The sequence below is a fragment of the Gorilla gorilla genome, chromosome 13, assembly GCF_029281585.2.
Source record: "Gorilla gorilla gorilla isolate KB3781 chromosome 13, NHGRI_mGorGor1-v2.1_pri, whole genome shotgun sequence".
NCBI lineage: Eukaryota > Metazoa > Chordata > Mammalia > Primates > Hominidae > Gorilla > Gorilla gorilla.
In genome coordinates, this window is record NC_073237.2 from 80,872,800 (window position 1) to 80,899,861 (window position 27,062).

At 42.7% G+C, this 27,062-nt stretch overlaps 1 protein-coding gene across 19 annotated transcripts in view; it reads left to right on the forward strand.

Moving 5' to 3' along the window:
* Positions 1–350: 350 nt before the first annotated feature.
* Positions 351–27,062, forward strand: part of NTRK2 (neurotrophic receptor tyrosine kinase 2) — a 358,350-nt gene continuing 331,638 nt past the window's right edge. For 3 of the 19 annotated variants that reach the window (XM_055350885.2, XM_055350887.2, XM_055350890.2), the window contains exons 1-2: positions 917–1,236; positions 2,831–3,414. In XM_055350885.2, the coding sequence (XP_055206860.1) occupies positions 3,203–3,414 (212 nt within the window). In that variant the 5' untranslated portion in view covers positions 917–1,236; positions 2,831–3,202. Of the gene's footprint in view, positions 1,237–1,752; positions 1,875–2,130; positions 2,420–2,830; positions 3,415–27,062 lie in introns of those variants that run through there. The other 16 variants (XM_031014296.3, XM_031014287.3, XM_031014292.3 and 13 more) reach the window with 16 other exon arrangements.

The following is a 27,062-nucleotide window of genomic DNA, read 5'->3' on the forward strand; positions in this document are numbered from 1 at the left end:
CTATAATAGTAGCATATATTTACTCTAATAGAAACTCTACAAATATTCCAACATAATTAGACTCTTCTGGTGTACAAACCACCGTAAGACTGCCTATTCTCCATACCGCATTGACATGCTGCAGCCACTAGGGCGAAAATGGGCCGTTTCTTAGAAAAATGGGCTCAGAGTATGGGAGTGTGAGAGAAATGTGGGTGATTACGCACACACTCCTTCCTTCCCCACGTGTTCCTCAGGGGCTTCTCCACTTAAGGGGCACTGACAAGACAGGCGGAGTTTTACATGCGTCTGAGACCGGGTCATTTTTGCCCTTGGCGTCTCTTCCTTGGCGCGTCCTCACCTAGTAGAGAATAGAGGCGCAGCTCAGGAGTAAACTTCAGCCTGGCCGTTCACCACTCGATGTGTGTTACAGCCGAGTGACAGTGGTGAGACAGACCTGCTGGCCTTGCTTTCGGGACCTGCAGCAAGATTTTTGGGTGCTGTCCAAGAATTCCCGCGGTTACACTCAGCGCCCAGGATCTGTACAAAAAAGCCCCACTAGATGTTTTACGTTCCCTTCGTAATATTTAACGGCTTGGCCTAGATCCGAGCATTCACTCTAACGTTCGGTTTCTTGATCCTTCCCATCCCCAAACTCTGCGGGTAGATCAGTGACTATTACTATATTTTGAACGAGACTCCAACCCATTGCTCTCTCTCGAGCGAAGGATTGCCCGCCTTTTTCCCCCGGGCAGGAACTCGGCGAGGCCAGGAGAGCCGCGCACCGGCCGAGCAGGGACGCGCAGGCGTCGGGCGCCGCTGGTTGCGCATCTGGCGCCAGAGCGCGCCCCCAGCGCTGTGCCCGCCGCGACCGGGGCCGTGGGCTGGTGCTCCGGAGCGTGCCGGGCGCTCTCTCCCCGCGCGGGGGCACCAGAGCCCTCGGAAGTGTCAGGCACTGCGGTGTATTTTCCCAGTTCTCTTTTAAATGACTGCGGAAAAACAGATTCCCAGCCGCAAAAGGGAAGACGGATTCTCAGACAAGGCTTGCAAATGCCCCGCAGCCATCATTTAACTGCACCCGCAGAACAGTTACGGTTTGTCACCCGACCCTCCCGGATCGCCTAATTTGTCGCTAGTGAGACCCCGAGGCTCTGCCCGCGCCTGGCTTCTTCGTAGCTGGATGCATATCGTGCTCCGGGCAGCGCGGGCGCAGGGCACGCGTTCGCGCACACCCTCGCACACATGAACACGCGCAAGGTACGGCAGGGGAGCAAGGGCTTGGGATGCCCTACGTGGGGGTGGGCATCGCGGGGAGTGAATCCACGATCTGGGAATGGCTACATCCCGTCAGGTTAAAGGATGAGAGAAAATGACGCGGCGCCACACATCGGACAGGCCAGGGTGGCCACCGGGCATTTAGAATACGCATCAGGCGCGCTCCCTTCCCCTCACATGTCTCTATTTCCCGGGCGTGTGATGGCAGAAAACGGCAGGAAAAAGACCCACTTAGAGAGCTAGAATTGTGTTTGGAGACTCCCTTCCCTCTGCAAAAGCACCAACAGGAAGCCCCTCCAAAACCACCGATCCCCAAATAGGTGGCCCGGAATGGGGGCGGTGATCCTTGGTTACCAATGCAGAACACGTTTTGGTGTTTACAACATTTATTTATTTTTAGGATAGCTTGCCCTCCCTTTTAGGCAGGGTGGGAAAGGAGAACGCGGGGAGGGAGAAGGGAGGGAGGATTCCTATAATAAGAATCAGCGCATTTTTCAGAGCTGAACCAAGCACGGTTTCCATTTCAAAAAGGGAGACAGCCTCTACCGCGATTGTAGAAGAGACTGTGGTGTGAATTAGGGACCGGGAGGCGTCGAACGGAGGAACGGTTCATCTTAGAGGTACCTGGATGTAAATGCACACACACACACAGACACACACACGCACGCGCGTGCATGTCTACACGGCCAGGATGTGTGCGTGTGTGCGCGCGTGTGTGAACTCCCACATGCTGCTGCTGTCTGCTTCTGGCCAGTGGCACCGATGCCTCCCTCCTCCCTGCTCGCCCCCAGATTCCCCTCCCCTCCCTGGTGCTTTTGTCTGGAGGGTGTTATGGGTTTGTGTGTGTATGAGCGTGTGTGTGTTTTTGGATTTCAGACTAATTTTCTGGAGTTTCTGCCCCTGCTCTGCGTCAGCCCTCACGTCACTTCGCCAGCAGTAGCAGAGGCGGCGGCGGCGGCGGCTCCCGGAATTGGGTTGGAGCAGGAGCCTCGCTGGCTGCTTCGCTCGCGCTCTACGCGCTCAGTCCCCGGCGGTAGCAGGAGCCTGGACCCAGGCGCCGCCGGCGGGCGTGAGGCGCCGGAGCCCGGGTGAGCAGAGCAGATAGTGCTCTCGGTCGCCTCGGCCCTCACTGTCTCCCCCTGGGGCGGCCTCGGCTACTCCCCAGGTGGGACGTGCCGCGCCACCTGCCCGCGCCACCGGCACCCAGCGGCCGTGGCGGATTCTGCAGCATCATTCGGGGGCCCCGTGGCGGAGCCAAAGCCGCCGGCAGTCTCCGCATTCCCCTTTAAAGGGTCCTTCGCCCGGCCTGTACCATGGAATCCTGTCTTGGGGACCCTTTCCCTACCTCCCCTCCCTTGGCCTCAGGCTCGAAGGGAGAGTGGGCACACTGGTGGCTCCAGCGGCGTCAGTGCCATCGCGGGGCAAGTTGATTCCTGGGCCGGAGCTGGGCACTCATCCATCCACAGTCTCCGGGCTGGGGTCGGGGTGGGGATGACGCGAGCAGAGAGGGAGAGTGCCCCAATTAGTGGTGTTGGGGGTCCTACGCTCAGTCTTACGCGTGTCTGTTTGTCCTCAGCCTCGAGGTGCATACCGGACCCCCATTCGCATCTAACAAGGAACCTGCGCCCCAGAGAGTCCCGGGAGCGCCGCCGGTCGGTGCCCGGCGCGCCGGGCCATGCAGCGACGGCCGCCGCGGAGCTCCGAGCAGCGGTAGCGCCCCCCTGTAAAGCGGTTCGCTATGCCGGGGCCACTGTGAACCCTGCCGCCTGCCGGAACACTCTTCGCTCCGGACCAGCTCAGCCTCTGATAAGCTGGACTCGGCGCGCCCGCAACAAGCACCGAGGAGTTAAGAGAGCCGCAAGCGCAGGGAAGGCCTCCCCGCACGGGTGGGGGAAACCGGCCGGTGCAGCGCGGGGACAGGCACTCGGGCTGGCACTGGCTGCTAGGGATGTCGTCCTGGATAAGGTGGCATGGACCCGCCATGGCGCGGCTCTGGGGCTTCTGCTGGCTGGTTGTGGGCTTCTGGAGGGCCGCTTTCGCCTGTCCCACGTCCTGCAAATGCAGTGCCTCTCGGATCTGGTGCAGCGACCCTTCTCCTGGCATCGTGGCATTTCCGAGATTGGAGCCTAACAGTGTAGATCCTGAGAACATCACCGAAATGTGAGTTCCTGGAGCTTTTCCTCCTTTTTCTCCTTGCCCCTAGGGCCCGGGCTGGCCAGGTGGGTAGGTCCTGGAAGTGAATGCTGTCCCAAGAGTGGGGAGAAGTCAAAGACAAGAGATGCAGGGCAGGGTCATCTGTCAGTTACCTGCTGTTTCACTGGCTTGGGACTGCTAGTGCAGGGAGAAGTGTGACACTTTAGAATAAGTTTCAAATATAGATATACATATGCCGATTATATATTTATTCCTCGTGGGAAGGAACTCACTATGCTTTTTATATTTCAAAGCTCTGCTGGGTGTGCTTTAGGCTTTCGGTATGCACTAAGTTTTGGGCATTTTTGTTTCATAAAGTGCTGTGTGTATGTTGTGTTAGAAGTTCCATTAATATTCACTAGAAAAGAGGTTAAAATAATTAACTTTCCCAAATCTGTTGAAGGAAGTGACAGTCTCTCCCTTAACATCTTTTTTGAGGTTTAAGTTAACCAATTTCCCTTTTCATTTTATATATCGGATTTTGCTTAGGAGATGGCATCCAGAGATGGCCTTGAAAATGATCTGTAAGAGGAGAAGTTCTGAGTGTTGAAATGCACTCGCTCAAAAGAAAAAAATATGATCGTTGGAAGCCTAAAAGCCTGGTCTAATTTAATTTGGACTTGACTTCCCAGAGATATGATTTTGAGACCACTTGGATTATAACTCTTAATTGCCCATTGAATAATTTCCCAGGACTAGGTTGGATGATAAAGCAGTGGGTAGAACTCTGATGAAGGCTGGCTTTAGCATTGGGCCCCTGTGTCCCTGGAAATGTTTGAGCTTGTTGTGGCTTGAAGAAACAGAACTGTGTATTTCTATTCTCCTTTTCTGATGCTTTGTGACAAATGCATCACCAAGCAAGAACTTGCCAGTCCTTTCTCTAGCATTCCTGTGTCACCTCTACTGGACTGTTATTGTTATCATTTTTTTCCTGAAGGATGCTGTCATTCCATACATCTCATTAACATGAGATTTTATTCGTATATGTGGAAGATTGTAAGGCAAAGTTTCTCCCAGTTTTCCTTATTGTGTTTGATACTGAGATAGGCAGCCCTAAAGTGGGGCTTGGGCTGTGGCCTTCCGGTTGTCGAGTGCGCATGCATTTTTCCTTCCACAGAAAACATACAACCATGTTTCTCCCAACGTAGTTGACCAAGATAACCTGTTTTTTAATGTAAGTAAGAGACCTTCCTAGTCTCTGTTGCCTGTTCTGCTGCTGATGCTTATGGTGTAAGCCTCAGGCAAAAGGAAATGACAGCAGAGCAGAGGGGAATGTTCAGGCCTAGCATAGCTGAGATGTGTCGGGAGCAGCCAACTGTCGGGCTGAGTCCAGGGTGCTAGGATCTCTATCATTTTGGCAAGGAGAGCAGGAGCCAAGAGCGGAGAGCAAGGGTGGATAGGGCCCCAACTGTGGTGGTCTTGGACTGGGCTAGTTGAGGCTTACCAGGCTGGTCCAAAGTCTGTGGCCTTTTGTCAGAATCTTTTTCATGAGATGGGGTGTCAGTAGTTAGATGGAGAAGGCCATATGGAATTCAGAGTGCTTCTGACTGTTTTGAGATTATGGGGAGTGCCTTCCACAGTCAGATATTGTTGTGTGTGTGTGGTGGTGCTTTTAAAATTCTGTTTTAGGTGATACATGCATATAATGAAGAAAGAAATAAGATAGGGCTGATCATTTTCACTTTGTTTTTCTGTTTGATAATTTTAAGGCCATGATCTGAGAAAAAGGAAATAAAACTGTCTTTAAATCTAAAAAATTATTATTTCAGACCTTCCTGATCTTAGCTGCCTGATGTATATGAAATCAATTGATTTCAGCAGAGCTTTCTTATATCTGTCCTCACAATTGTTGTTGCTTCCTTTATATCTGATGGCAGGTTCCTATTTTCAGCTTTTTTAAAGTAGATTTTAAAAATATTTACAAAAGCATTGTGTCATAGTTATTCATTCAATCGTGGCACTTCTAATTTCTACTCTAACTTTTTTCCCTTTTGATTTGAAAACCTCTTGGGGTTGTGGGATTGGAGAGGTATATAGGGCTAAGTGTTGAGAACAGGGAATTAGGTTAGTAATATTAGTCTGGCTGGGTAGATGTGAGTCCTGAGACAAAGTATGTTTCTCTGCTCTATCTCAGCTTTGTGTGAGCCCAGCCAGTTTGTGCCCCAGTGCCTTTGTCTATAACTCGTATGACAATACTTATTTGGAAAGTACTCCATACAATTATTTTGAATTCTGCTTTTTTGACCTAAAAATGACATCAGTGGATGCACTTGTTTCACTCTCATCCTTATATGACACCATCTATGTTCTTTTTCTTACATATTAATATTTGCTTGAACAGCTTTTAAATTCTTGTCCAGTGGATACCAGCTACAGTTGGAACCAAATTATACATATTTTAAAACTTTGTTGTTAGGCCCAGTGGTATTCCTAAAATAACCTGTTGTAAAGTTCTGGTTTAGTGGTATGTAGCTGAAGTTACGTGCGTCTATTTTTTAAAAATAGAAATAATGTGGTGAATAAACTGTGATTAACAACATACAACTTACTGAAACAACGGTTTACCATATCATTCAAAAATGCTGTATCTTTTAGCATCTATATATTAAACCATCGTGCCCTTAGGGTTCTAAGAACACAAATAGCGGGACATTAAAAAAAAATGTATAGATTAACCAAGAGGTAGTATCTTTTTTTTTGTTTTGCTTTTACATGCATGCTTTCAGCTAAGCTGACATTTTGTCTTCAGAGTCATTGAACCTATTTTATTAAAAATCTTCCCATCACAGTACCTGTTTTATATTTTTTGCCCACTAATGTGACATAACTAGATCAATGTCTATCTATAGGTATGTATCACGCCTGCTCAACATCACACTGCTAAGTGGCAGCTCCTGTTATTTGGAAATGGTTATACCACAGCAGTGTTAAAATGAATTTAAACACAGTACAAATGTCACATGCAATGGAATTCAAGAGTGAAGCCTGTTGTTGGAATTATGTAACTGGCCGTTTAAATCCCAGTTGTATTAAGTGCCAAAGTGCATTGCAAAGGACAAGTTCTGTTTCACCCAAGTGGTAAAAGGTACAGTCAAAAGAAGTCATGCGTTTTTTTAGCTGTGGTAAAAAAAAATACATAACCTAAAATGTACCATCTTACAGTTCAGTAGTGTTCTGTGTATCCATGTTGCTGTGGAAGAGCATGCATTTTTATGTTGCACGTGCTTTATGAAGACTAATAGGGATCTTTTTTTTGAATTTCTCCAGTGGTATTCTCTGATTTGGGGGTAATATTTGAGACCAGCCTTATATTTTTCCTCTTAGCACAACCTAAATAGAATTTGAAGCTTCTCCTATGACAGACTCTATGTGCAATTTATTGTTGGCCTGGTTAAGCAGCTGTAATGTTGTGTCATTAATACATTGATTTTGGCCCTCTTACTTTAATAAGCTTTGCCATTGCAATTAATTGTACTTAAAAAAATCCTGGCATTCACAAAGACTCAGTGAAAGGCATCAATTTTTATTACTCTGATGTTTACTTCTCAGCCCCTCCATTGGGGGTTTTAGAACTTTGGACTGTGTCTTATATGCATTTAAGAGCCATGTATTTAAATTTGGAGCATGGTTACATAAGCCACACTAGACTTGTTAATAAATAAGGCAGTCTAATTTACATCATTCATTATTTAATACGACTTGCAAGCTGGAGTTGAGAACATGCTGTCTTCATAGTGGAGGTATTTACAGACATCAGCTTGGCACAACCGTGTGGAGTCTTTTTAGTTTCATACCTTCAACCTCTGCAGTATGGACACTTTTGTTACCCTGGGTAAAACAGTGGAAAAGCCTTGTGACCCTTTTGACCCTACTTTCTTCCACCTCCCCTTCCATCACCCATTATTTATACAGGAAAATGGGTTTGATTTTTTTCTTCTCTGAAAAGTGATATTTCCTTATGGGAATTCAGAACGCTGGAGTTAAGAGAAAAGCCTGGGCTCTATGTTATTACAAGCAAGTAATGGGAAGTTGAAGCAATGTGGTCCCAGTTCCCTAGTGTCGAGTTTAGGTCTGTTTAAGGTCTCTCACTGTTTCTATCCCATAAACCTGTTTGTGTCTGTTTCAATATTCCCTTATAAAGACGTTTTCTAAGCTGAAGAGTTGGCTGAACAGCTGAGAGTTGAGGTCTCTTTCTCCCTAGTAATACTCTGTATGATCTCTTTAACTATATCTAGGTCATAGGAGTATAAAAACTAGTGTTTTTGTTTAGCTGGGGAAGGGGAATTGAATTTCTTTTCTTTCTTTCTTTCTTTCCTTTTTTTTTTTTTTTTTGCCTTGAGTGTTAAGCAAGTGCATCCAGTTTTAACTCATTGGTCATCTTGCCTGCTAGGGAAAAAAACATTATCAAACCATTATTGAATACCATAAACTGGCCTTGTCCCTCTGGCTAACTTTACCACTTCTATAGAGAGTTTCTTGTAGGTTCAAAAGCTATAGTGTAGGATGTGACATGAAAGACCTGTCCCTTGGAACAATGCCAATTTTTAGTTGCTTCTGATGCCTGTAATCAATGGGAGGATTTGGGGGAGAGACTATTGAGGCATGGCAAAGTTTTTACTTGTTTGATGTGTGTTTGTGAGAGAGAGAGAGAGAGAGAGAGAGAGGGAAGAAAAAAAACCCTGAATCTTGGATTATTTATGGTTGATCAATCATTTTTATAGTCTACTTGGTTGAGCTATTTTAAAACAAATCCCACCTCAAGCCTCAAATGGCAAAGATCTGAGCTCCACTGTGGCCTGATAATTTTAGCTCACATTTGATCGCTGATCAATCTCCATTAGAAAAGTAAAGGTCCCATATAACTGGGTGCCTTCTCACCACTTACTTTGCTCTCTGGGGTGTCCAAAGGACTGGGAAGTTATAAATATTGATCTGGGAGATGGATGAGTGAATGTGCTCAAAGTTACAAAAATCTTGCAAAGAAAAGCAATGTGTAGATACTAAGTTTATTCCTTATGTGTTTCAAAAAATAAAAATAAAAAAGCATATCGTGGAAAGCTGGAGTCAGGAGACCTGGAACTGCATCCCAATGTCACCACTACCAGTCACTACCCAGTTACCTGATCTTGAAGCAGCCTTTTAATGTTTCTGGGCCTCAGCTTGTCACATGTAAACTGAGGGCTTTGGATTTGATGCTCAGACAAGTTTCTCCAGGCTCTGAAGTTGCCTGAAGCCTCGGTCACGGAGATAAGGAAGTGTATACATCAGCTGTGAAGGAAGGGCATGATACAAGGTGCTCGGGGTCTGGCAGTGTGTGAATCTGAAGACCTTTGGTGTCAGAGTGTTATGTGGAAATGTTTTCAGTGTCTGCTCTGAACTCCCTCAAACCATGTCTTTTTAAATGTGAGCTGCTAACAAGGCTAGCGGCAGGTTAGTACTGGTCTGATGAGTCCAAGGTCACAGGGTCAGTGTTCAGATGGGTCACTTAGAATCAGAACCTCAGAAAGAGAAAGGGCTTTAGAAATGATCTGCTTCAGCCTCTTCTTTGCAAAAATCAAGGGCAGTGAAGGAAGTTGCCCAAGGCCGACTCATTAACAGCATTGTGGGAACTAGAAGCTCTTTCTCCTAGCATCCAAATGAATGCTGGGGGCCTTTGCTTTAGGGTGCCTCCCCTCTGTTCTGTGTTCTCAAACAGACCGCCTAATTCTGGCTCATCATTTTATTAGGTTGGTGCAAAAGTAACTGCGGTTTTTGCCATTACTTTTGCACCAACCTAATAGAACCACCATAAATGGGGAGACAAGTTTAACATGGCTAAGTCTGTGGAAACTCATCTCTGTGAGAGACCAAGTAATTGAAAAGTGCATGAGCTACTGATCTGAAAGCAATCATCTTATCTTCATATAGGAAGAAATATATTTTCTGTTTAGCTTACTGTGTGTGAGTGTGTGTGTGTGTGTGTGTGTGTGTGTGTGTGTGTGTTAAATTTGAAGTGTTCCTCTTCTTTAGGCAATTCATACACAAAAAAATTGAGCTTCAGAGAAAAGCCTTCATGAGTTGGCAGCAATGAGGTATGCTAACCTTGGGCCTGCTGGGCCATCTTTGCAGATTGGCGTTAGAAGAGGGGCAGAGCAGACAGAGTGAAATTAAACCTTTTGCCCCTGGAGTCTTTGCCACAGTCGGGGTTGCTTATGTAAGTGGAGAAACCCGCAGCCCTTTCGATGAGGTCTGTGTTAGCTGCCCTGAAAGACCTGTGGCCAGAGAGTACTTATTATTCCCCGACTTCTTTCTTCCCCCTGACTTCTCAATGCCTCAAGATTGATGACCAGTCTCAGTGGCTGAGCCAGTGAGCAAACTTCAGGATTATTGGCTCCCATCCAAAATTCATCCAGCTACCATTTTATGTGTTGTTCGTGTTCTGCTCTGAGACCTTTCCAGGAAAAGCACCCTTCTGAGACATATTTTTGGTTGCATGAAGATTTGCTCCCATGGGACGTGAAGGGCCCTTTACAGCCATCTGCTTATTTAGGTTTACAGCCTCACTCTGAAGAAGGTGGGGAGGTTTTGGCAGCCTCTGAGGGGCTGTGAGGTTTATTAGTTTGCCTGGGCCCCTTGGTAAAGCAGAGCATAATTAGGGATAGGATCCTATCTAATGTCTCATTTAGGGCTCTGTCTACTCCAACCTTGGTGCCCAAATTTGACCTCGAGAGCCAAGGCAATTCTAGGAGAGGTCTAGATATTTGAATTCATGTTCACAGATTAAACTTCATGCAGTGGGAAGGAGGTGGGCTGGTGCTTCATCTTCTGTCTTCCCCACCCCTATCCTCTTCTCCTGTTCAGCTCCTGAGCAGTCTGATATATATTGTGAAGAGATAAATGATTTGGTTGCCTTTGGTAATATGGCATCTTCTTGTACAAAATAAAACTGTTAATAATCACACACCATTTAGAGTTCCTTTTTTTATGTCAAATAAGGACAAATTGCTACTTAGCATCCTGTCCTTTCCTGTAATCTTCATATCCCAAGAATTGTCTACACACACACACATAGACACACACCATAATGTTGTATGTGTGTACCGTGTTTTCATCAATACATAAATCTGTGTATAAAACTCTGCCGTGTGTAATTTGTTCAACTTAATTATCTTGAGTTGTAAAATTTTCTGAATAATTGAGAATGTGCTTCCCTAAACCACTATTTTAATTTTGTTTTTATCATTCTGGATGTCCCTTGGCCAGGATCTGGTTGGGCTGTCTTCTTTGAGAGAAGTACTTGAGCATTAGTGCATTGACCCTGTTAGCCGACCTGGTCACTCAGAGACCCACTGTGTCTATCTTCTGATTCTTTGATATCTTCTCAACGTAAACGAACAATGTAAACAAAACTGAAAGGTATTGGAATTTTGGTTTCAACCTCTGCAATATAGTGCAATTTAAAAAGAAAGGATCTTCTCAACGCTAATCTTTGTAACAAGACTTGTTTCTACTTCATGTACCCCAGAGTCCCTTGCTGTGAGGTGGCAGAGGGGCCTATGCCCGAATTGTCTGACTCTTGCTCACTGTGTGGCAAGTGACCTCTCTTTTCTGGGCTTGGCTTATTCCTCTGTGTGATGCATGTGTAGGGGTGGAGGGTGCTGGGCAAGAGAGCTTGACATCATAGCCCCTAGATTCCCTGGTAAGGTGTGACAAAAAAAACACACAACTGTGGTGAAACAAAACAAAACAAAACAAAACAAGTGTCTTTCTCCAAAGAACAAAACAAAACCCCAAACCAGAACACTCTTTTTAGTTTACTCCCAATTTTACTTCAAAACCCTGCTGCTACCACCCAAACTCAAAGAATGTTATAGATGATATTGCTCCTTGGATATTTCTTGTGTGCGTCTGGTGCTATGGCTTGAATGTTTGTATTCTGCCAAAATTCATATGTTGAAACTCAGTCACCAGGGTAGTGGTGTTGAGAGGTGGGAGTTGATTAGGACATAAAGACAAAATGGGATTGGTGCCCTTATAAAAGAGACTCCAGAGAGCTTGTTTGTCCTTCCTGCCATGTGAGGACACACATAGAAGGTGCCATTTATGAGGAATGGGCCCTCACCAGATATGAAACCTCCCAGAACCTTGATCTTAGACTTCTCAGCCTCTAAAACTGTGAGCAATACATTTCTGTTGTTATAAATTACCCAGTCTAAGATATTTTATTTTAGCAGCCCACATGGACTAAGGTACATGGGTTTGACCTTTCTCTTTGCAACTCTTCAGCCTCTTTCTGTTTCTGGTGGAGTTTCTTATCCCCTTCTCCTCTGTTCCCAAATCACAGACATACATATACAAACAATCATTTGGCTGTAAACCCCCTTTAATGGATTGTAAATAAATCTTAACTTGTGTACTTTTTTCTGGTGGACGACCTGTGCGCAGACCATCATTGTTTCAACTGAACCTGGCTTGGTAAGGTTAACACAGTGGGAAAGGCGACAAAGTATAGGAACGTGGTATAACTGAAAGGAGCCCTGGTCAGTGATCTAGGATTTTGGATACCCACTCTCTGACAGTATCGGGGTCTGGGATTTTGGTTGAGCCACTTGACCTCACCAGCCTGACTGATTTCATCTTGAACCTGGAGGCTGTGACACTCATGCATGCTACTCCTTGAAAGACTCTGTGGTTCTCAATCAGTCAGCCATGAGCACTAGTGTTTCCTTTTCTGTTCAAGAATTCACCATTGCCTCCACTCCAGGGGCAAACAAGAGCCTGCTTCAGTTCTTTTGGTGGCTAAACAGCAGAAACCTGACCTGTAGGTTTTCTTTAAGTCCAGCTCTGCCGTTGAGGCTGGATGGTTTTGCAGGTCACCAGCTTCCTGCCATCCTGGGTGACAGCCCTTCCATGGTTTCCCACCAATAGAAACAAATTTTTATTTTTTTCGCTGGGAGTAGTGTTCAAGACTTTTTCAGCCCATTCCTGGCCCACTTCTGTGGATGAGGCTCTGGCAAGTTTTCTAACTGACCTCTTTGCTTAGTCTCTGTTTTCTGTGACCCCCAAGAGCAGAAGCTTTCATGGACATCAAATCTTATTTTTCTGCTCATCAAGTTGTCTTTTCATCTTGGTGGAATAGTTTGTCACATTTCCTGATTGTCATGTGGGTGGGCTGCCATCATGCAAACAGTAGTTCAGTGTCACTAGTGTTATTGAGGACATGGAGATGTCCAACAAATAGGGTACTCTGCAGAGGCAAGGAGCCCCTGAGCAGCTTATATCTAGCAAGAGACAGATGCATACACATCTAAACACTCCCAATAGTGGGAAGCATTGATGTGTAGATGGGATGTGAGTAATTCCCAATCCTTACTTCCTATGGTAGCAGTAATCCAGCTGAGTTTCATTATTTTCTCTCTGTCAAATAATTTTTGATATTCCTGGGGCCACCTCCACTCATACTGCATTAGAGTAAGCTGCAACTTGCATCTGCAACCAGTTACGATGGAAGGGCTGGAGCGCCTTTCAGCTGAAGCTAATCACTCAACCTCGAGCTTTTTTCTATCAGCAATTTTCCCTCTCTCACATACCTGTATTTTCTGTTTCTTTCTATTGTTCCACATTTTAAGATAAGAATTGAAGCAGGTTCATGTTCCTCCCATCTTAGAAAAGTTTTTCTTTAGTGTGATTCCCTCCCTCTCCTTCTGCTCCTGACTAAAGTACCTCTCCCTTCAAAGCCAGATCTTGGAAGAGTGATCTGTATTCATTATGTCTATTTTCCTATCTCTTATACCAGTCCCATTCCACTGTTTTTCAAACTCACTCCACCATAGTCCCCAGAAGCCTTCATGGGCCATATTGCTCGGTCCTTATCTTACTTGACTTCTTAGCAGAACTTGGCTTCATTTCTCACTCCCTCCTTCTTGAAACATCCTTTTCCTTTGGCCTTGGTGTCACCACACTTTTCTTGTTTTCCCTCTATCTCTCTGCATGCTACTTGTTTGCTTTATTTGTCGGTTCCCTTTTCTCTGCTCTTAAAAACAGATCTTAAAAGTTTATGTCCCTTGGGATTCTGTCCTATGGCTGCTTCACTTCCTGGGTTATCTCTGGGCTACATCACCCTCACCCATTACTTATGTTACCTTCTTTGTGCTAATGATGTCCTAATCTGTTTCCCCATCAATTATCAGTGAAGACCTTTGGACTCATGTGTGCAATACCCCTCTCAGATACAGGAGAGTGTGTCACACTTCTCATTTCTAAACAAAATTTTTCATTGTTGCCCCAAACCCATTGCCAGTGTTCCCTATTGTAATGAATGGCACCATTATCCACTCAGTAATACAAGCCACAAACCGTGACTCTTCCTTCTCTGTAACCCCTACGCTCATTCACATATTACGTCTTGTCAATCCATTTTCCTAAGTATTTCCTAAATCTAATTTTTAATATCTCCACTGACATTATTCAATCATTCTTTCAACAAATATTGATTGGGGTCTTCTCTATGTTGGGCACTAGCTAAGTACATGGGATATGGTGAGAAAAACTGCCCTGGTCTCTTCTTACCAGGCTTGCAGTGTGTGGGAGTGGGGGACGGGGAACAAACATCTAATAAGTACTTAACATAAAAACAATATAATTCATGCCATCATCATCTTTTGCCTAAAATGCTGCAATCGCTTCCTATTTCGCATCCCCGCCTCCAGTCTTGTCCCCTCTCTGCCCATACGCCACACTGTAGCTGGAGCGGTCTATCTGAAATGCTGATCTTATCCTGTCACTGCTTATAATTACCCTCTGGCTCCCAGTGTCTCAAAATAATGCCTAAAGTTGTTTATTTTTGTTTCAGTTTTTAAAGAATAGAACAAAATTGTCACTATATTGCTATATAAAGAGGCATATAACTATTACATGGACCAGAATGCACAGATCAGCATAACAGTCTTTTTCTACACCAGCAGCTCTATAAAAAAGAACAAATTATAACTGGAAGCTTGCTTGGTGATCTTGGAATTAGAGCAAGGGCATTTAATTTTGCATTTAAAATGTTAAATGGCATTAAGCTAAGCTTGCCTGAGGCATCCATCTCCATAATGGGAGAGCCTTCACAAAGGGAATGTAGAACTTGAAGTACTTTGGCCCAGACTTGTATCCCCTGGATGGACACTCCTTTTCCTCTCCTTCATTCACTGCCCAACACCAATGTTGATTGATGTATTCTTTCTTTGGAAAGGTTAGTGCCTTTAACCAATGCTTCTCATGCCTGGGAGCCTTTCAAATTCCTTAAAGTGATTTTGCACATCTTCTCTCTGAAATGCATTAACTTTATTGTATGGAATTTAGCTGGTAATTATATTTTTTAAAGTAATATTTGAAAGTGATCAGAAATGCAAGCAGCGCAAAGGAGTGTACCATGAATACACTTTGTAACTCTTGTTACAAAGAGTGTACCTTCACTCTGAAGAAGTTGGGGAGGTTTTGGCAGCCTCTGAGGGGCTGTCAGGTTTATTAGTTTGCCTGGGCCCCTTGGTAAAGCAGAGCATAGTTAGGGATAGGATCCTATCTAATGTCTCTCTTAGGGCTCTGTCTACTCCAATCTTGTTGCCCAAATTCGACCTCGAGAGCCCAGGCAATTCCCTCCCACCATGTACTCCCACCCTCTAAAATCCCTCAGCTCCCCTCTCCAATAACAACCACTGATTTTATTTTGTGTCGGTCCCCTTTCAGAAATCTTTGTCTTACATATATAGCACATATATAGGTCTTTTTAGTTTGTACACAAATGAGGGCATGCTATACCCCCTCTTCTACATCTTGGTCGTTTTTCACTTAACGATGTATCTTAAAAATGTTTCTGGATAAACATATGTAACCAACCTTATTTTCTTCCCAGCCGCACAGAAATCCACTGGATGAATAGACTCTATTTAACCAACTTCTTACTGGACAACTCCAGTGTACAAGTTCTTGTGTGTACCTTCTACTTGTGTCCTCACATGGCAGAAGGCACAAATAAGCTCTCTCTGGCCTCTCTTATAAAAGGCATTAATCTCATCCCACCCTAATGACCTAATCACCTCCAGAAGGCCCCACCTCCTAATATCACATGCATAATTTTATCTATAGGAAATGTTCCTAGAATTTGAATTGCAGGAAAATTGCAAGATATTTGTGATTTGTGTGTGTGTGTGTGTTTTCTTGTTGTTTATTTTACTTTAAGTTCTGGGATACATGTGCAGAATGTACAGGTTTGTTACATAGGTATACATGTGTCATGGTGGTTTGCTGCACCTATCAACCTGTCATCTAGGCTTTAAGCCCCACATGCATTGGGTATTTGTCCCAATGATCTCCCTCCCCTTGCCCCCCAACCCCTGACAGGCCCTGGTGTGTGATGTTCCCCTCCTGTGTCCATGTGTTCTCACTGTTTAACTCTCACTTATGAGTGAGAACATACAGTGTTTGGTTTTCTGTTCCTGTGTTAGTTTGCTGAGAATGATGGCTTCCAGCTTCATCCATGTCCCTATAAAAGACATGATCTCATTCTTTTTTGTGGCTGCATAGTATTTCATGGCATATATGTGCCACATTTTCTTTATCCAGTCTATCATTGATGGGCATTTGGGTTGGTTCCAAGTCTTTGCTATTGTAAATAGTGCCGCAATAAATATATGTGTGCATGTGTCTTTATAGTAGAATGATTAATAATCTTTGGGTATATACCCTTTAATGGGATTGCTGGGTCAAATGGTATTGCTGGGTCAAATGGTATTTCTGGGTCTAGATCCTTGAGGAATCACCATGCTCTCTTCCACAATGGTTGAACTAATTTACACTCGCACCCACAGTGTAAAAGCGTTCCTGTTTCTCCACAGCCTCGCCAGCATCTACTGCTTCCTGACTTTTTAATAATCGCCATTCTGACTGGCATGATAGTATCTCATTGTGGTTTTGATTTGCATTTCTGTAATGCAATGATGAGTGAGAATGATGATGAGCTTTGGTTCATCTGTTTGTTGGCCACATAAACGTCTTGTTTTGAGAAATATCTGTTCATATCCTTTGCCCACTTTTTTATGGGTTTTTTTTTCTTGTAAATTTGTTTAAGTTCGTTGTAGATTCTGGATATTAGACCTTTGTCAGATGTGTAGATTGCAAAAATTTTCTGCCATTCTGTAGGTTGCCTGTTCACTCTGATGATAGTTTCTTTTGCTGTGTAGAAGCTCTTTAGTTTAAGTAGATCCCATTTGTCAAGTTTGGCTTTCGTTGCAATTGCTTTTGATGTCTTAGTCATGAATTCTTTGCCCATGCATATACCTGAATGGTATTGCCTAGGTTTTCTTCTAGGGTTTTTATGGTTTTGGGTTTTACATTTAGGCCTTTAATCCATCTAGAGTTAATTTTTGTATAAGGTGTAAGGAAGGAGTCCAGTTTCAATTTTCTGCATATGGCTAGCCAGTTTTCCCAGTACCATTTATTAAACAGGGAATCCTTTCCCCATTGCTTGTTTTTGTCAGTTTGTCAAAGATCAGATGGTTGTAGATGTGTGATGTTATTTCTGAGGCTCAGTAATATTTGTGATTTTTAAGTAAATATTGCCAAGTTGTTTTGCAAAGAGGTCACATCATTTTGTTCTCCCACAGAAACTGGGAGTGCCTGCTTTCCTACAATTAAGCCAGTACTATTTGTTGTTGAACTTTTTGTTATCAAACCTTTTGTCCTTTGTCAACCAGTTTCCTGAGAAATAGTACCTCAATTGCTGTATTTTGCGATTATGTAATTATGATTCAAATTGAAAGTCTTTTCGTATGTTTGTAAGTCATTGGTATTTTTTTTCCGTGAACTTAGCCCTTTTCTTTTTTAATTGAATTTGTGGCCTTTTCAAAAAATAATAAAATTTGTACTTTGCCTAATGTTTTGCTTGTCTTCTAATGTCAGTTATGGATTATGATATTTCTTTTTTTCTCTTCCTCCTCTTCCTCCTATTTTGTGAAGCAGAATTAAGTTTTTTTCTAGTAAAGCTTATTTTTTTTTGTTTCTATGTTGTAGATGTGGCTAAGAAGATTATTCCCTTTTCTAAGAGTATAAAATGAGCAATTTTATATTTTCATCTACTACTTTTACTATTATATGTTTTTACTTTTAAAGCTTTTGTCTATCTAAATTTTAAAAATACATGGAATGATGTAGAAGTTGTTTTATTATTTTTTTTTTCAGTATAGCCAATCAGTTTCTGGATCTTATTAGTTATGTAATGCTATCTTTCCCTCACTAATTTAAAATAACAATTTGGTTCTATGGCAGGACTACCTTTGTGTTTGGGCCTGTTTAGGGATGTAGCCTATTCCATTAATCAGTCTGTCTATTTACATGCCAGCATTAAATTTTATCTCCCACAGCTTCTTCTTTTTTTTTTCTACTTGAAGTATTAATGTCTTACTCATCAGTCTTCTTTCAGAATTTTCAGGATGATTCTAGCATGATGATTATTCCACATGAATTTTAGGAACTGCTTGCCTAGCTCCCCTGCTTGATAGTGGTGTTTTTAACAAAGATGGCATTACACTTATATAGCAAAGGCTGACAACTTCTTATCAAGTCTTGAAAGCCCCGTGTCCTCAAATTCAAAGCCATTTCTCAGCCTCATTTCATGCCTCTACCTTTGTTTGATGCCATGATACAGCCACTCTGAGTTTTCAATTTATCTACTGAGCTATATTCTCACTTATCTTCCAGGTTGTCCTCTCTGCCTTCTACCCTGGCTAACTCCTGCTTATCTTTTAGGCCTTGGCTGTGATGTTGCTTCCTCTGCCTCTACACCTGGTCTATGTCCCCTCCACTACATGCTCTTATAGCCCCCTGTGTTTCACATCGCAGCGTAGGTCACTTAGTATCATCAGTGTGTGCCTGTGCACCTGTCTGTACACACCGTTAGGACATAAACTGCATGAAGGCAGGGACATATGGATCTTGTTTACTGCTCTTTCCTAGCATCTAGCACAATATCCTAGTTCTCTGTGTTACACAAATACACGCGGATATGCACTCATGAGCACCTTCTCCCCACCCCCATATATATACACATAAATCTGTCATCTAGAACTCTAAATAAGAGTATTAGTTGGTCTCTGGGTCATCAATATGTAAATCTCTAGACATAATTTTTCTCAAGCTATCAAGTTAAGATGTTTGTTTATATAAATGACCTTTATGGAATTAAAGTGCACAGTGTTAGTTCATGCACAGCAAGAGATTGATTAATTGTGGAAAGGAAAAAAGGCAAAGCCTTGATGAGGCAGGCTGATTACATATCCAACAGGAAGGAGGGACAGCAAAGAGAGGGGAGGATGAGGGCGTTCTGCAGATGAAGAGAGATGCAGAGCACACAAGCTCAGCAACAGAGGAAAATCCAGGGGAAAAGAATCACTCCAGGGTCACCTGATCTCCAACAAACAAATAGGTCTAATGAGAAAGATTTGTGCCTTTTCTGTTAGGTAATAGCTAATAATGGATATCCTTGTGGATCAATTGCAGTTTTCCCTGCGACTGCATTTATGGGGCTTCACTTAAAAGGCAATTCTGGTGTGAGATTTCGGATGTGATTTATCCTTCTTGGAGTACGGATGATAGAGGCTGTTCATTTTTCTCAAAGAATTGCAAACATCAGGAGTATAAAAAGATAATGTGTCAGGTCTAGTTTAATGTACCATCTGATACATATACTTTTGCACTTTTGCAGTAAAAATGCATTGGGCTGATCCTATGAATGTCTCATGGGGCTTCCTTTATATTTATAAAAATTAACGCTATTAGACATTTGAGAAGTTTTGATAGGTGCTTGCAAAACTCATCAAAAAACCCAACTGATAGACATATGAGATTAGAAGACTTTTTAAAATAGAGTGGAGAAGTCTATAGGTTAATAAATTGTGTTGAATAATCAAAAAGATAATTCTTTCTTAAGATAAATAATATAAATCATATCGATTGATGTTTTATTTATTTATGCTTATATAATCAGTATATTCATAATATGTATACAAATGAAAGTGGTTTAGACTCCATGTGTATTTGAAAGTTAAATTTTAAAAAATGAATGGGAATTATGTATTTGACGGGAATTTTCTTTTTTTTTGTGGAGACAGGGTTTCGCCCTGTTGCTCAGGCCGGTCTTGAACTCCTGGGCTCAAGTGATTCACCTGCCTTTGGCCTCCCAAAATGCTGGGATTACAGGTGTAAGCCACTGTGCCTGGTTTTGGAATGGGAATTATGGAACCAACATAAAATGTTTAACTCTGATGAGAAAAGTCTTATTTTTGGAGTTGAGTCATTGGCTCTCACGATAAGCCTAGGTGACCCTCTAGGATTTAACTTCTTGGCTGTCTCATTTGTCTCATTTGCACAACTCTTTCTCATTAGACCTATTTGTTTGTTGGAGATCAGGTAACCCTGGAGTGATTCTTTTCCCCTGGATTTTCCTCTATTGCGGAGGAATTGCTTTCCCACCAATAAAAAGTGTCTTCTGGAGCTTAAATTCCTGGTGTCTTGAGGGTACTATAGAGTCTCTTACTTACCCAGTCTACCCTAGAATCCACGTGGTCATTACCATCCTTTGATTGCATTTTGTATCTATACACATACAGTTCAGAAGGCAATAGATACTCTGTTGGCAAAGTCATCTTTTCCCATGGGTAGCTCAAATTGAGGACAGGAACTAACTTTTATATATGCTTATATTGATTGATTGATTGACTGACTCGTGCATTCATTCATTTGGTTACTCAATCAGCAAATCAGTTTTGAACATGTCTTTGCACCTGGTACTTTCCTGGGTCTTGGGTGACAAGACTTAGGCCAGCTCCTACCATTTATACCTTTTATATGGTCTGTTTCAAGGGCACAAACAGAGCCCCCAGTCAGATGGCCCTACCTTTCTCTCTCCCCAAAACTATAAGGGACCTCATAGGCAGGCGCATGGACAGTTCGGCCTACACACCCAAACTCTATCAACACCACCATAGACATCAACCTTGGACCTCCCCCTTTCCCTTACACTGCTGTACCTGGTGTGTGCATATCCATGGCTTGGTGCACCCTCAGGAAGACGGATCCAAGGAAAAGCCCTGCTCAGGCCGTAGGAGTGGACTCAGGGTCTTTGAGTAGGGAATTCTGGGATCCTGGGGAAGGGTGAGATCCAGGAAGGAGCATCCTATTGGCTCTGTGGACTCCTTGCCTCATGTGGAAGCACTTGCTGAAGGAGAACAGAGTGATGGACTCCAAAGGACCTGGGCCCAATGCTCAGGGCTAAAGGTACCATGGACCAGGCTGATCGGCCCTTTGCATTGTGGACCTGGCCTCTGCCTCATTGTGCTTTTGTGCTATGATGATGATGCTCTGGATCAGGGCAAGTGCAGGGCATATGTCCTGGGAGTGTGTAGGGGGGTGGCCAGGCTCTTCAGATGGTTCCTACACTTCAGTGCCCCACCCTCTCTTCAGGGGCTCCATGTTCCCAACAAGGACAGAGTATACTGGATTCCTCCCCATCAAGTTTTGTGATATTATCATAGACACAAGCAGATCACAAGCAAAGCATAGATCTGTCCCCAGCAGTCAATGAGAATTGTTAAACATCATTAGCTACCAGCTTCCCCCTTTCTCTCTTCCCCATATGGATTTTATTATTGCCCCTGAAAGTTCTGGGTCTAAATGTAATGTTTCAAGAATCAGCTAATTGTGGCTAAATACTATTATTTTTTACTGGGAGCCCTGGAGGATCCTGAGATTGTAAAAACTGTGCCTGAAAAGTTCTTTTCCTCACGATGTCTTTTTTCCTGAATTGAAAAATTACTGAATATGTCAGTAGACATGCATAATGGATTGACAGATTAATTTTCCATTTTCTTTGGGAGTTTGTGTAGGGGAGTGATTCCTGTTGTAACATTGGTGGGTTAAGGGCTCCACTAGGATGTGTGGTCTGCCACTGCTACTTTGGACTAGTAACTAAAGCTTTCATGTCTCAGTTTCCCCATCTGGAAAAGTGGGCAATAATAGAAAAATAGAAAAGCATTACTGTGAGGTTAAAGTGAGCTGATGCATGTAGAATGCTTATAGCAGTGCCTGACACACAGTTTGCACTCTGCTGTTAGCTTATATGTGTGCGCATGTGTGGAGCTATCTTCAAATATGATTCAGAGGAAACTACTCTGTGAGGTTGGGAGGACTGAAAAGCAAAAGACTCTGCCTTGAGCATGACACTGAACAGCCTGAGGCTAAGAGGACAGATGTAAATGGCGCTGGTTCCCTTATGGCAACCTTTGCATGCCCTTTGGCTTATCTGTGAATTACTCTCATCGTGTAGGACCTGGTGTGCTTAGCTGATTGGGACATTAACCATTCGTGTGCTGAGCGATCACAAGTGAGATTTCATGACTGTTATTCAGGTCATTGTCTTTGTTCTGTGACTTTGGTTTCTTCGATGGTCCTGGTCTATTTTATTCGTCAGGTGGTTCATTAACAGTCCTCCTGGACTCTGGGATTGTCAGTCATTTTCTCTTTTATTTTTCTCCATTTTCTCTTTTAACTGTCCTTTTCACTCTTTAGTTGTAAGGCCTTTAAAACATAGACATCTTATCCTTTTTTTAAAAAAAGAATTGTAGTGAAACACACATGACATAAAGTTTGCCATTTTAACCATTTTTAAGTTCATATTTCAGTGATGCTAAGTACATCCACGTGTTGTGTAACCATCACCACCATCCATTTCCAGAACTCTTTACACCTGGAATAATTGAAACTCTGTACCCTTCAAACCATGACCCCCCATAACCTTACCTCCCTCTAGTGCCTGGCAACCACCATTCTACTTTCTGTCTCTATGAATTTGACTGTTCTAGGTACCTCAAAAATGTACATCTTTTTGAACAGTAATATATCCCTTGAATTAAAAGCTTTTTTTAAAACAAGATATTTGTTTAGGACTTTTACAGCTATGCATGCTTTCCTTTTGCAAAATAACTTACTTATTGTGGCCTTACACAACCACTATGATTGGAATTTCTTTCCACTAGCATCTTTGAAGTTTAACTCCAAAGAAAGTAATCTCTAGCCATCTATAAAAATGACTGAAGGTTAACATGAGAAGTGAAATGCTGAAGATAAAATGGGAAGTGTCCCTGAATTTCACTCCCTTTCCTTACTCCCATAGCCTATAAATGTTGGCTGAAAAATTGTGCCAATATCAAAACAGACCTTCATAGAGATCCTAAAATTTTACCACTGGAATTATTCTCCTTTCTTGACATTATGCTCATTTTTCTCTTTGCCATGCTTGACCTATCCTGGAGAAGAAGTATTAGTTCCAAAAATTTTCTTCATGTGAAATGATTTGTCCTGACTGGAGGCCAAGAGCTTTCAAAACTATGTTCTGTTGTGATTCGTGCTGACTTGAATGCTTTTTAGAATTCTTACAGTCCAGGCGAATCATTGGAGATTCTTCTTCAAGAGTCATAAATGGGAAATGCATTGGCCTGAAAGAACAGGGAAAGAGGAAAAGACATTTTAAAAAATGATAATTTATTACAAAAAAAAAAATTAGCTGGGCGTGGTGGCCGGTGGTGGCAGGCGCCTGTGGTCCCAGCTACTTGGGAGGCCGAGGCAGGAGAATGGTGTGAACCTGGGAGGCGGAGCTTGCAGTGAGCCAAGATCACGCCACTGCACTCCAGCCTGGGCGACAGAGCGAGACTCCATCTCAAAAAAAAAAAAAAAAAAAAAAAAGATAATTTATATGTTAGATTGAAGTTTCAAGATTTTACTTTTTAATGAGCATTCACTCTGAAATTTTAACAAATCATAGATGAAACTACTTACTAACCCATTTCTTGAAAACAACTAGTATAGAGTAATTCTATAGTGTCAGCATATTGTACATAAAGACCATTTAATTTTTATGGAATGAATGTTAAAAATGTCACAATCAGTTTTTCATCAGTATTTGAATAACTATTTGAATTATAATTATTTTATACAATAAAATTAATAAGGTAAAAATGAGAGGGATGAAAGAATTAAAGACAAGAACTCCAACTAACCCTAATGGTTGGCATAGTTGCTGTAACTGAGTGCAACATTTGTCCCCAACTTCCTGGCAGTGAAAAGAGAAACTCATTATTAGGAAGGAGAATGCCTACTAATTCCACAGGAACACAGATTTGTCTGGCAGTGTATTCCAAAAGGAATTTCTTTTGCAGGAACAATAAGTGATGTAACGCACAGTTTTTATGAAAAATCCAGAAGTAGCTTTCATTTTCTTCTTCCTGAGAAAGCCAGTGAAAGTTGGAGGAAGTGACAAGGACATCAATTCTGCAAGGAGGCTAAAGTTGTCCAAGAATTTAATCTCCTATCCCAGGGCTGTAATTATAACACTGATACAACTCAGGATGTTAGACTCCCATTCCTACATGCCCTTTGCTGAACCAGGCTTTGATGGAAACTGGACTGCACATGATTTGAAGTTGTCCCCTTTGACCAGAGCCTGGAAAATTTTAGTCTCTGTTGCTGGTTAAGGCCAGATCTGTTCTCTTTGAAAACCAAACAAGCAGATGGTGGGGGCTGACATCCTTTTATAAAGACCAAGCAGCCAGGTCTATGTGCTCGTTCAGGTGGAAGCTACCCTATCTGAGTATGAAGATGAGCTGCAGAGGTACCAGCAGAGATGCAGGCCTCCTGGGGGAAGCAGCCCTGTGACTGCCCCAGAACTTAGACAAATGCTTGATTGAAATCCCAGAGTTCCACCCCACAGAGCAGCAGAGAAGGTTTTGGCCCAGGAGCTGTTAGGAGCAGGTGTGACCAGACGGCCTCTCCAGCCATAGGAAAAGCTCCCTTAGGCTCCCGTGGTGCCTCCAACCCTGAGAGAGATGGTCCTCTTGTGAGTCTGCCAGGATGAATTAGCTGCAGAGGGCACCCCAAGTCGCTGAATGAGCTGACTTGTGTTTCTGATGGTTTCATATTGACCAATGTTAGAGTACATCTGCTCCAAATAAAAACTGTGGCTTAAACGTCAACTTTTAAGCCATTTTTATTTTTTGGAGAGTAGTTCAGTGTCATTTTTGTCCTGGAACTCTTCATGGTTTAATATGGTAAAATGGTGCCATGGTACCTGTTCAGTTATTGTCTTCCCATCAGCTGTCGTGGATTACTGTGACTTATGAAAGATCTGAGACCTAATGTAAAGTATACAATGATATTAATTAAATACGTTGGAAGAAAAAAAATTGTCGGAAAAAAACCCATCCCTTGCTTCTCCTGGGAATTGTATTTACCATTATACCAACTATCAAATTACCTTGGCTATGTCTGTGCAAGTATTAGTTCATTTTTAACAACAGAAGAAGTTTGCAAAGTTTCCAGAACAGGTAAAAGTAACTTAAAGACATTGTCAATTTTTAATTGTAGTTTCTGTGTCATTTTACACACAGTTTCTTTTCTTTTCTTTTTTTCTTTTTTTCTTTTTTGAGACAGAGTCTCACTTTGCCTCCCAGGCTGGAATCCAATGGCGCGATTTTGGCTCACTGTAACCTCTGCCTCCCAGGTTCAAGGATTCTCCTGCCTCAGCCTCCTGAAAGCAGGGATTACAGGCATGTGCTACCCACCTGGCTAATTTTGTATTTTTAGTAGAGACGGGGTTTCTCCATGTTGCTCAGGCTGGTCTCGAACTCCTGACCTCAGGTGATCTGCCCGCCTTGGCCCCCCAAAGTGCTGGGATTACAGGCGTGAGCCACCGCGCCCAGGGTTTACATACAGTTTCTGTGTGCTAGTCTCCTGGTAGCATTTATTTGATGAGGTTCATTTTAGAGATTGCTATGCATGGGAGCTCTACACATCTCCTATTCATGTAGGAGATTAGTTGGAGCATTAAAGTCTCTTATGAGCAAGAATTAAATCAGGTGTCATAAAATCTTTCCATGGGCCAGTGAAAGATCGGAAGTTGCTCAGGATGGAACCAATTGGAAATGTGCTCCGAACAACCCAGGGGCAGCACAGCTCGTGGTTGCCAGGAGGAGATGCTGGTTCAGTTTCATGGACCTTCTGTTTTCTTAAGACAACATGGAAATTCAAAACTTTTTAAATGTGAAAATTTTCAATCTCAAATGTTAGTGACTAATTAAAATTTTCTAAAAAATAAAGCACCCTTGTTGGTCAGATCCAGACCACGTGCTTTTGACTGTGACCTCTGGCTGATCATCAGTTGCTAAGATTTACCCATCATGCTACTTGTAGGCTGAGATCCAGTCTTAAACTTGCATTCAGGGCTATGGCAATAAGTTAAATTAAAGTTATCCTTTCGTTATAGAGACCTATATGTTTTATGAAGAAAGAAAATGTTAAGTTTTTTTTCTCATGATTTTCTCATCATAAATTTTGGTGGTCCCTGTTGGAAATCACCATATTGGTGGGAACAGATAAGAAAAATGCTATATAAACACTCAGAGAGAAATACAGAGTGTAATTTTTTTCTTTATAATATTTTGAAGATTTTTTCTCGTAATTTATGTATTGAAGAGACGTGAGATATTATCAATTCAAATTTCCTCTTGCACTAGAGGCCGGGTGACATTAAGCTCACCAGCTAGTTAGTAACCAAGCCAGGCCTTGAACCTGGTCTGTTCATTTTAAATAATAATTAGCATTAATTGAAATTCTCATGTGCAGTCTGGTTTTCTAATTTTCCCAACAACCCTAGGAGGCAGTTACTGTCGTTACTGCATTTTGCAGACAAGGAAACTGAGGCGTAGGGACTTGTCTCAGGTCATATTGCCAGTAAGAGGTGAAGCTAGTGCAGTATGTTTAGTCCTCATCCTACACTACCAATTATTTTCCAGGCACTCAAATTTGTAAATGCCCAGAGTATTTGGGCTGTTCTAATAAGCTGCAGTTTTCAGAGGATGGCATTGTGTACGAATCTGAAGATTTCTTATTTATCTCCTATTGTTGCTCTATGTAAATATAATACAGGACATCATCCTAAAAAGTATCCCTGTTCTTTTCCATTGACTGCTGTGTTTGGGCCGTGATTATTTGTAAAGGTCCATTGTGCAAAAACTCTAGAAATGATTTATCATGAAGGTGCTGGATTTACAAGTCCCCAGTCCTAGAGCGTGGTACAGTGGCTATGGGCTCAGACTTCAGAGGCAGGTACATCTGGGTTCAAATCCTGTTTTGGCAGCTATGTGACTTAGGGGAAGTGATCTGGCATGGCGAGGCCCCAGTTTTGTCTTCTGAAAAATGGGAACAATCATAGAACTCTCCTGGTAGCATTATTTTGTTAGGAGACAGTCCCTGGGTAGCCTTCTGGCTAACACCAGTTAGCACTCCATAAAGAGGGAGTTACTGGTGCTACTTCAAAGCTCATGGCCAAAAAGAAACTGAAAGCTGAAAATGCCACTGCTCAACAGCATGCAGTAGTAAGCTCTTCAAATTTAGATTTTGGGCTTGCTCATTTAGCATTCTTTCCATTCACGTCCTCACAGTTGGGGTGCATACCCCCTCAAGAGTAGAGCCACAGACTGAGAGTCTCATCTTCCGTATCACCTGCACCTGCTCAGGGACTGACTTTCAAAACTCTTTCTCAGCATTTT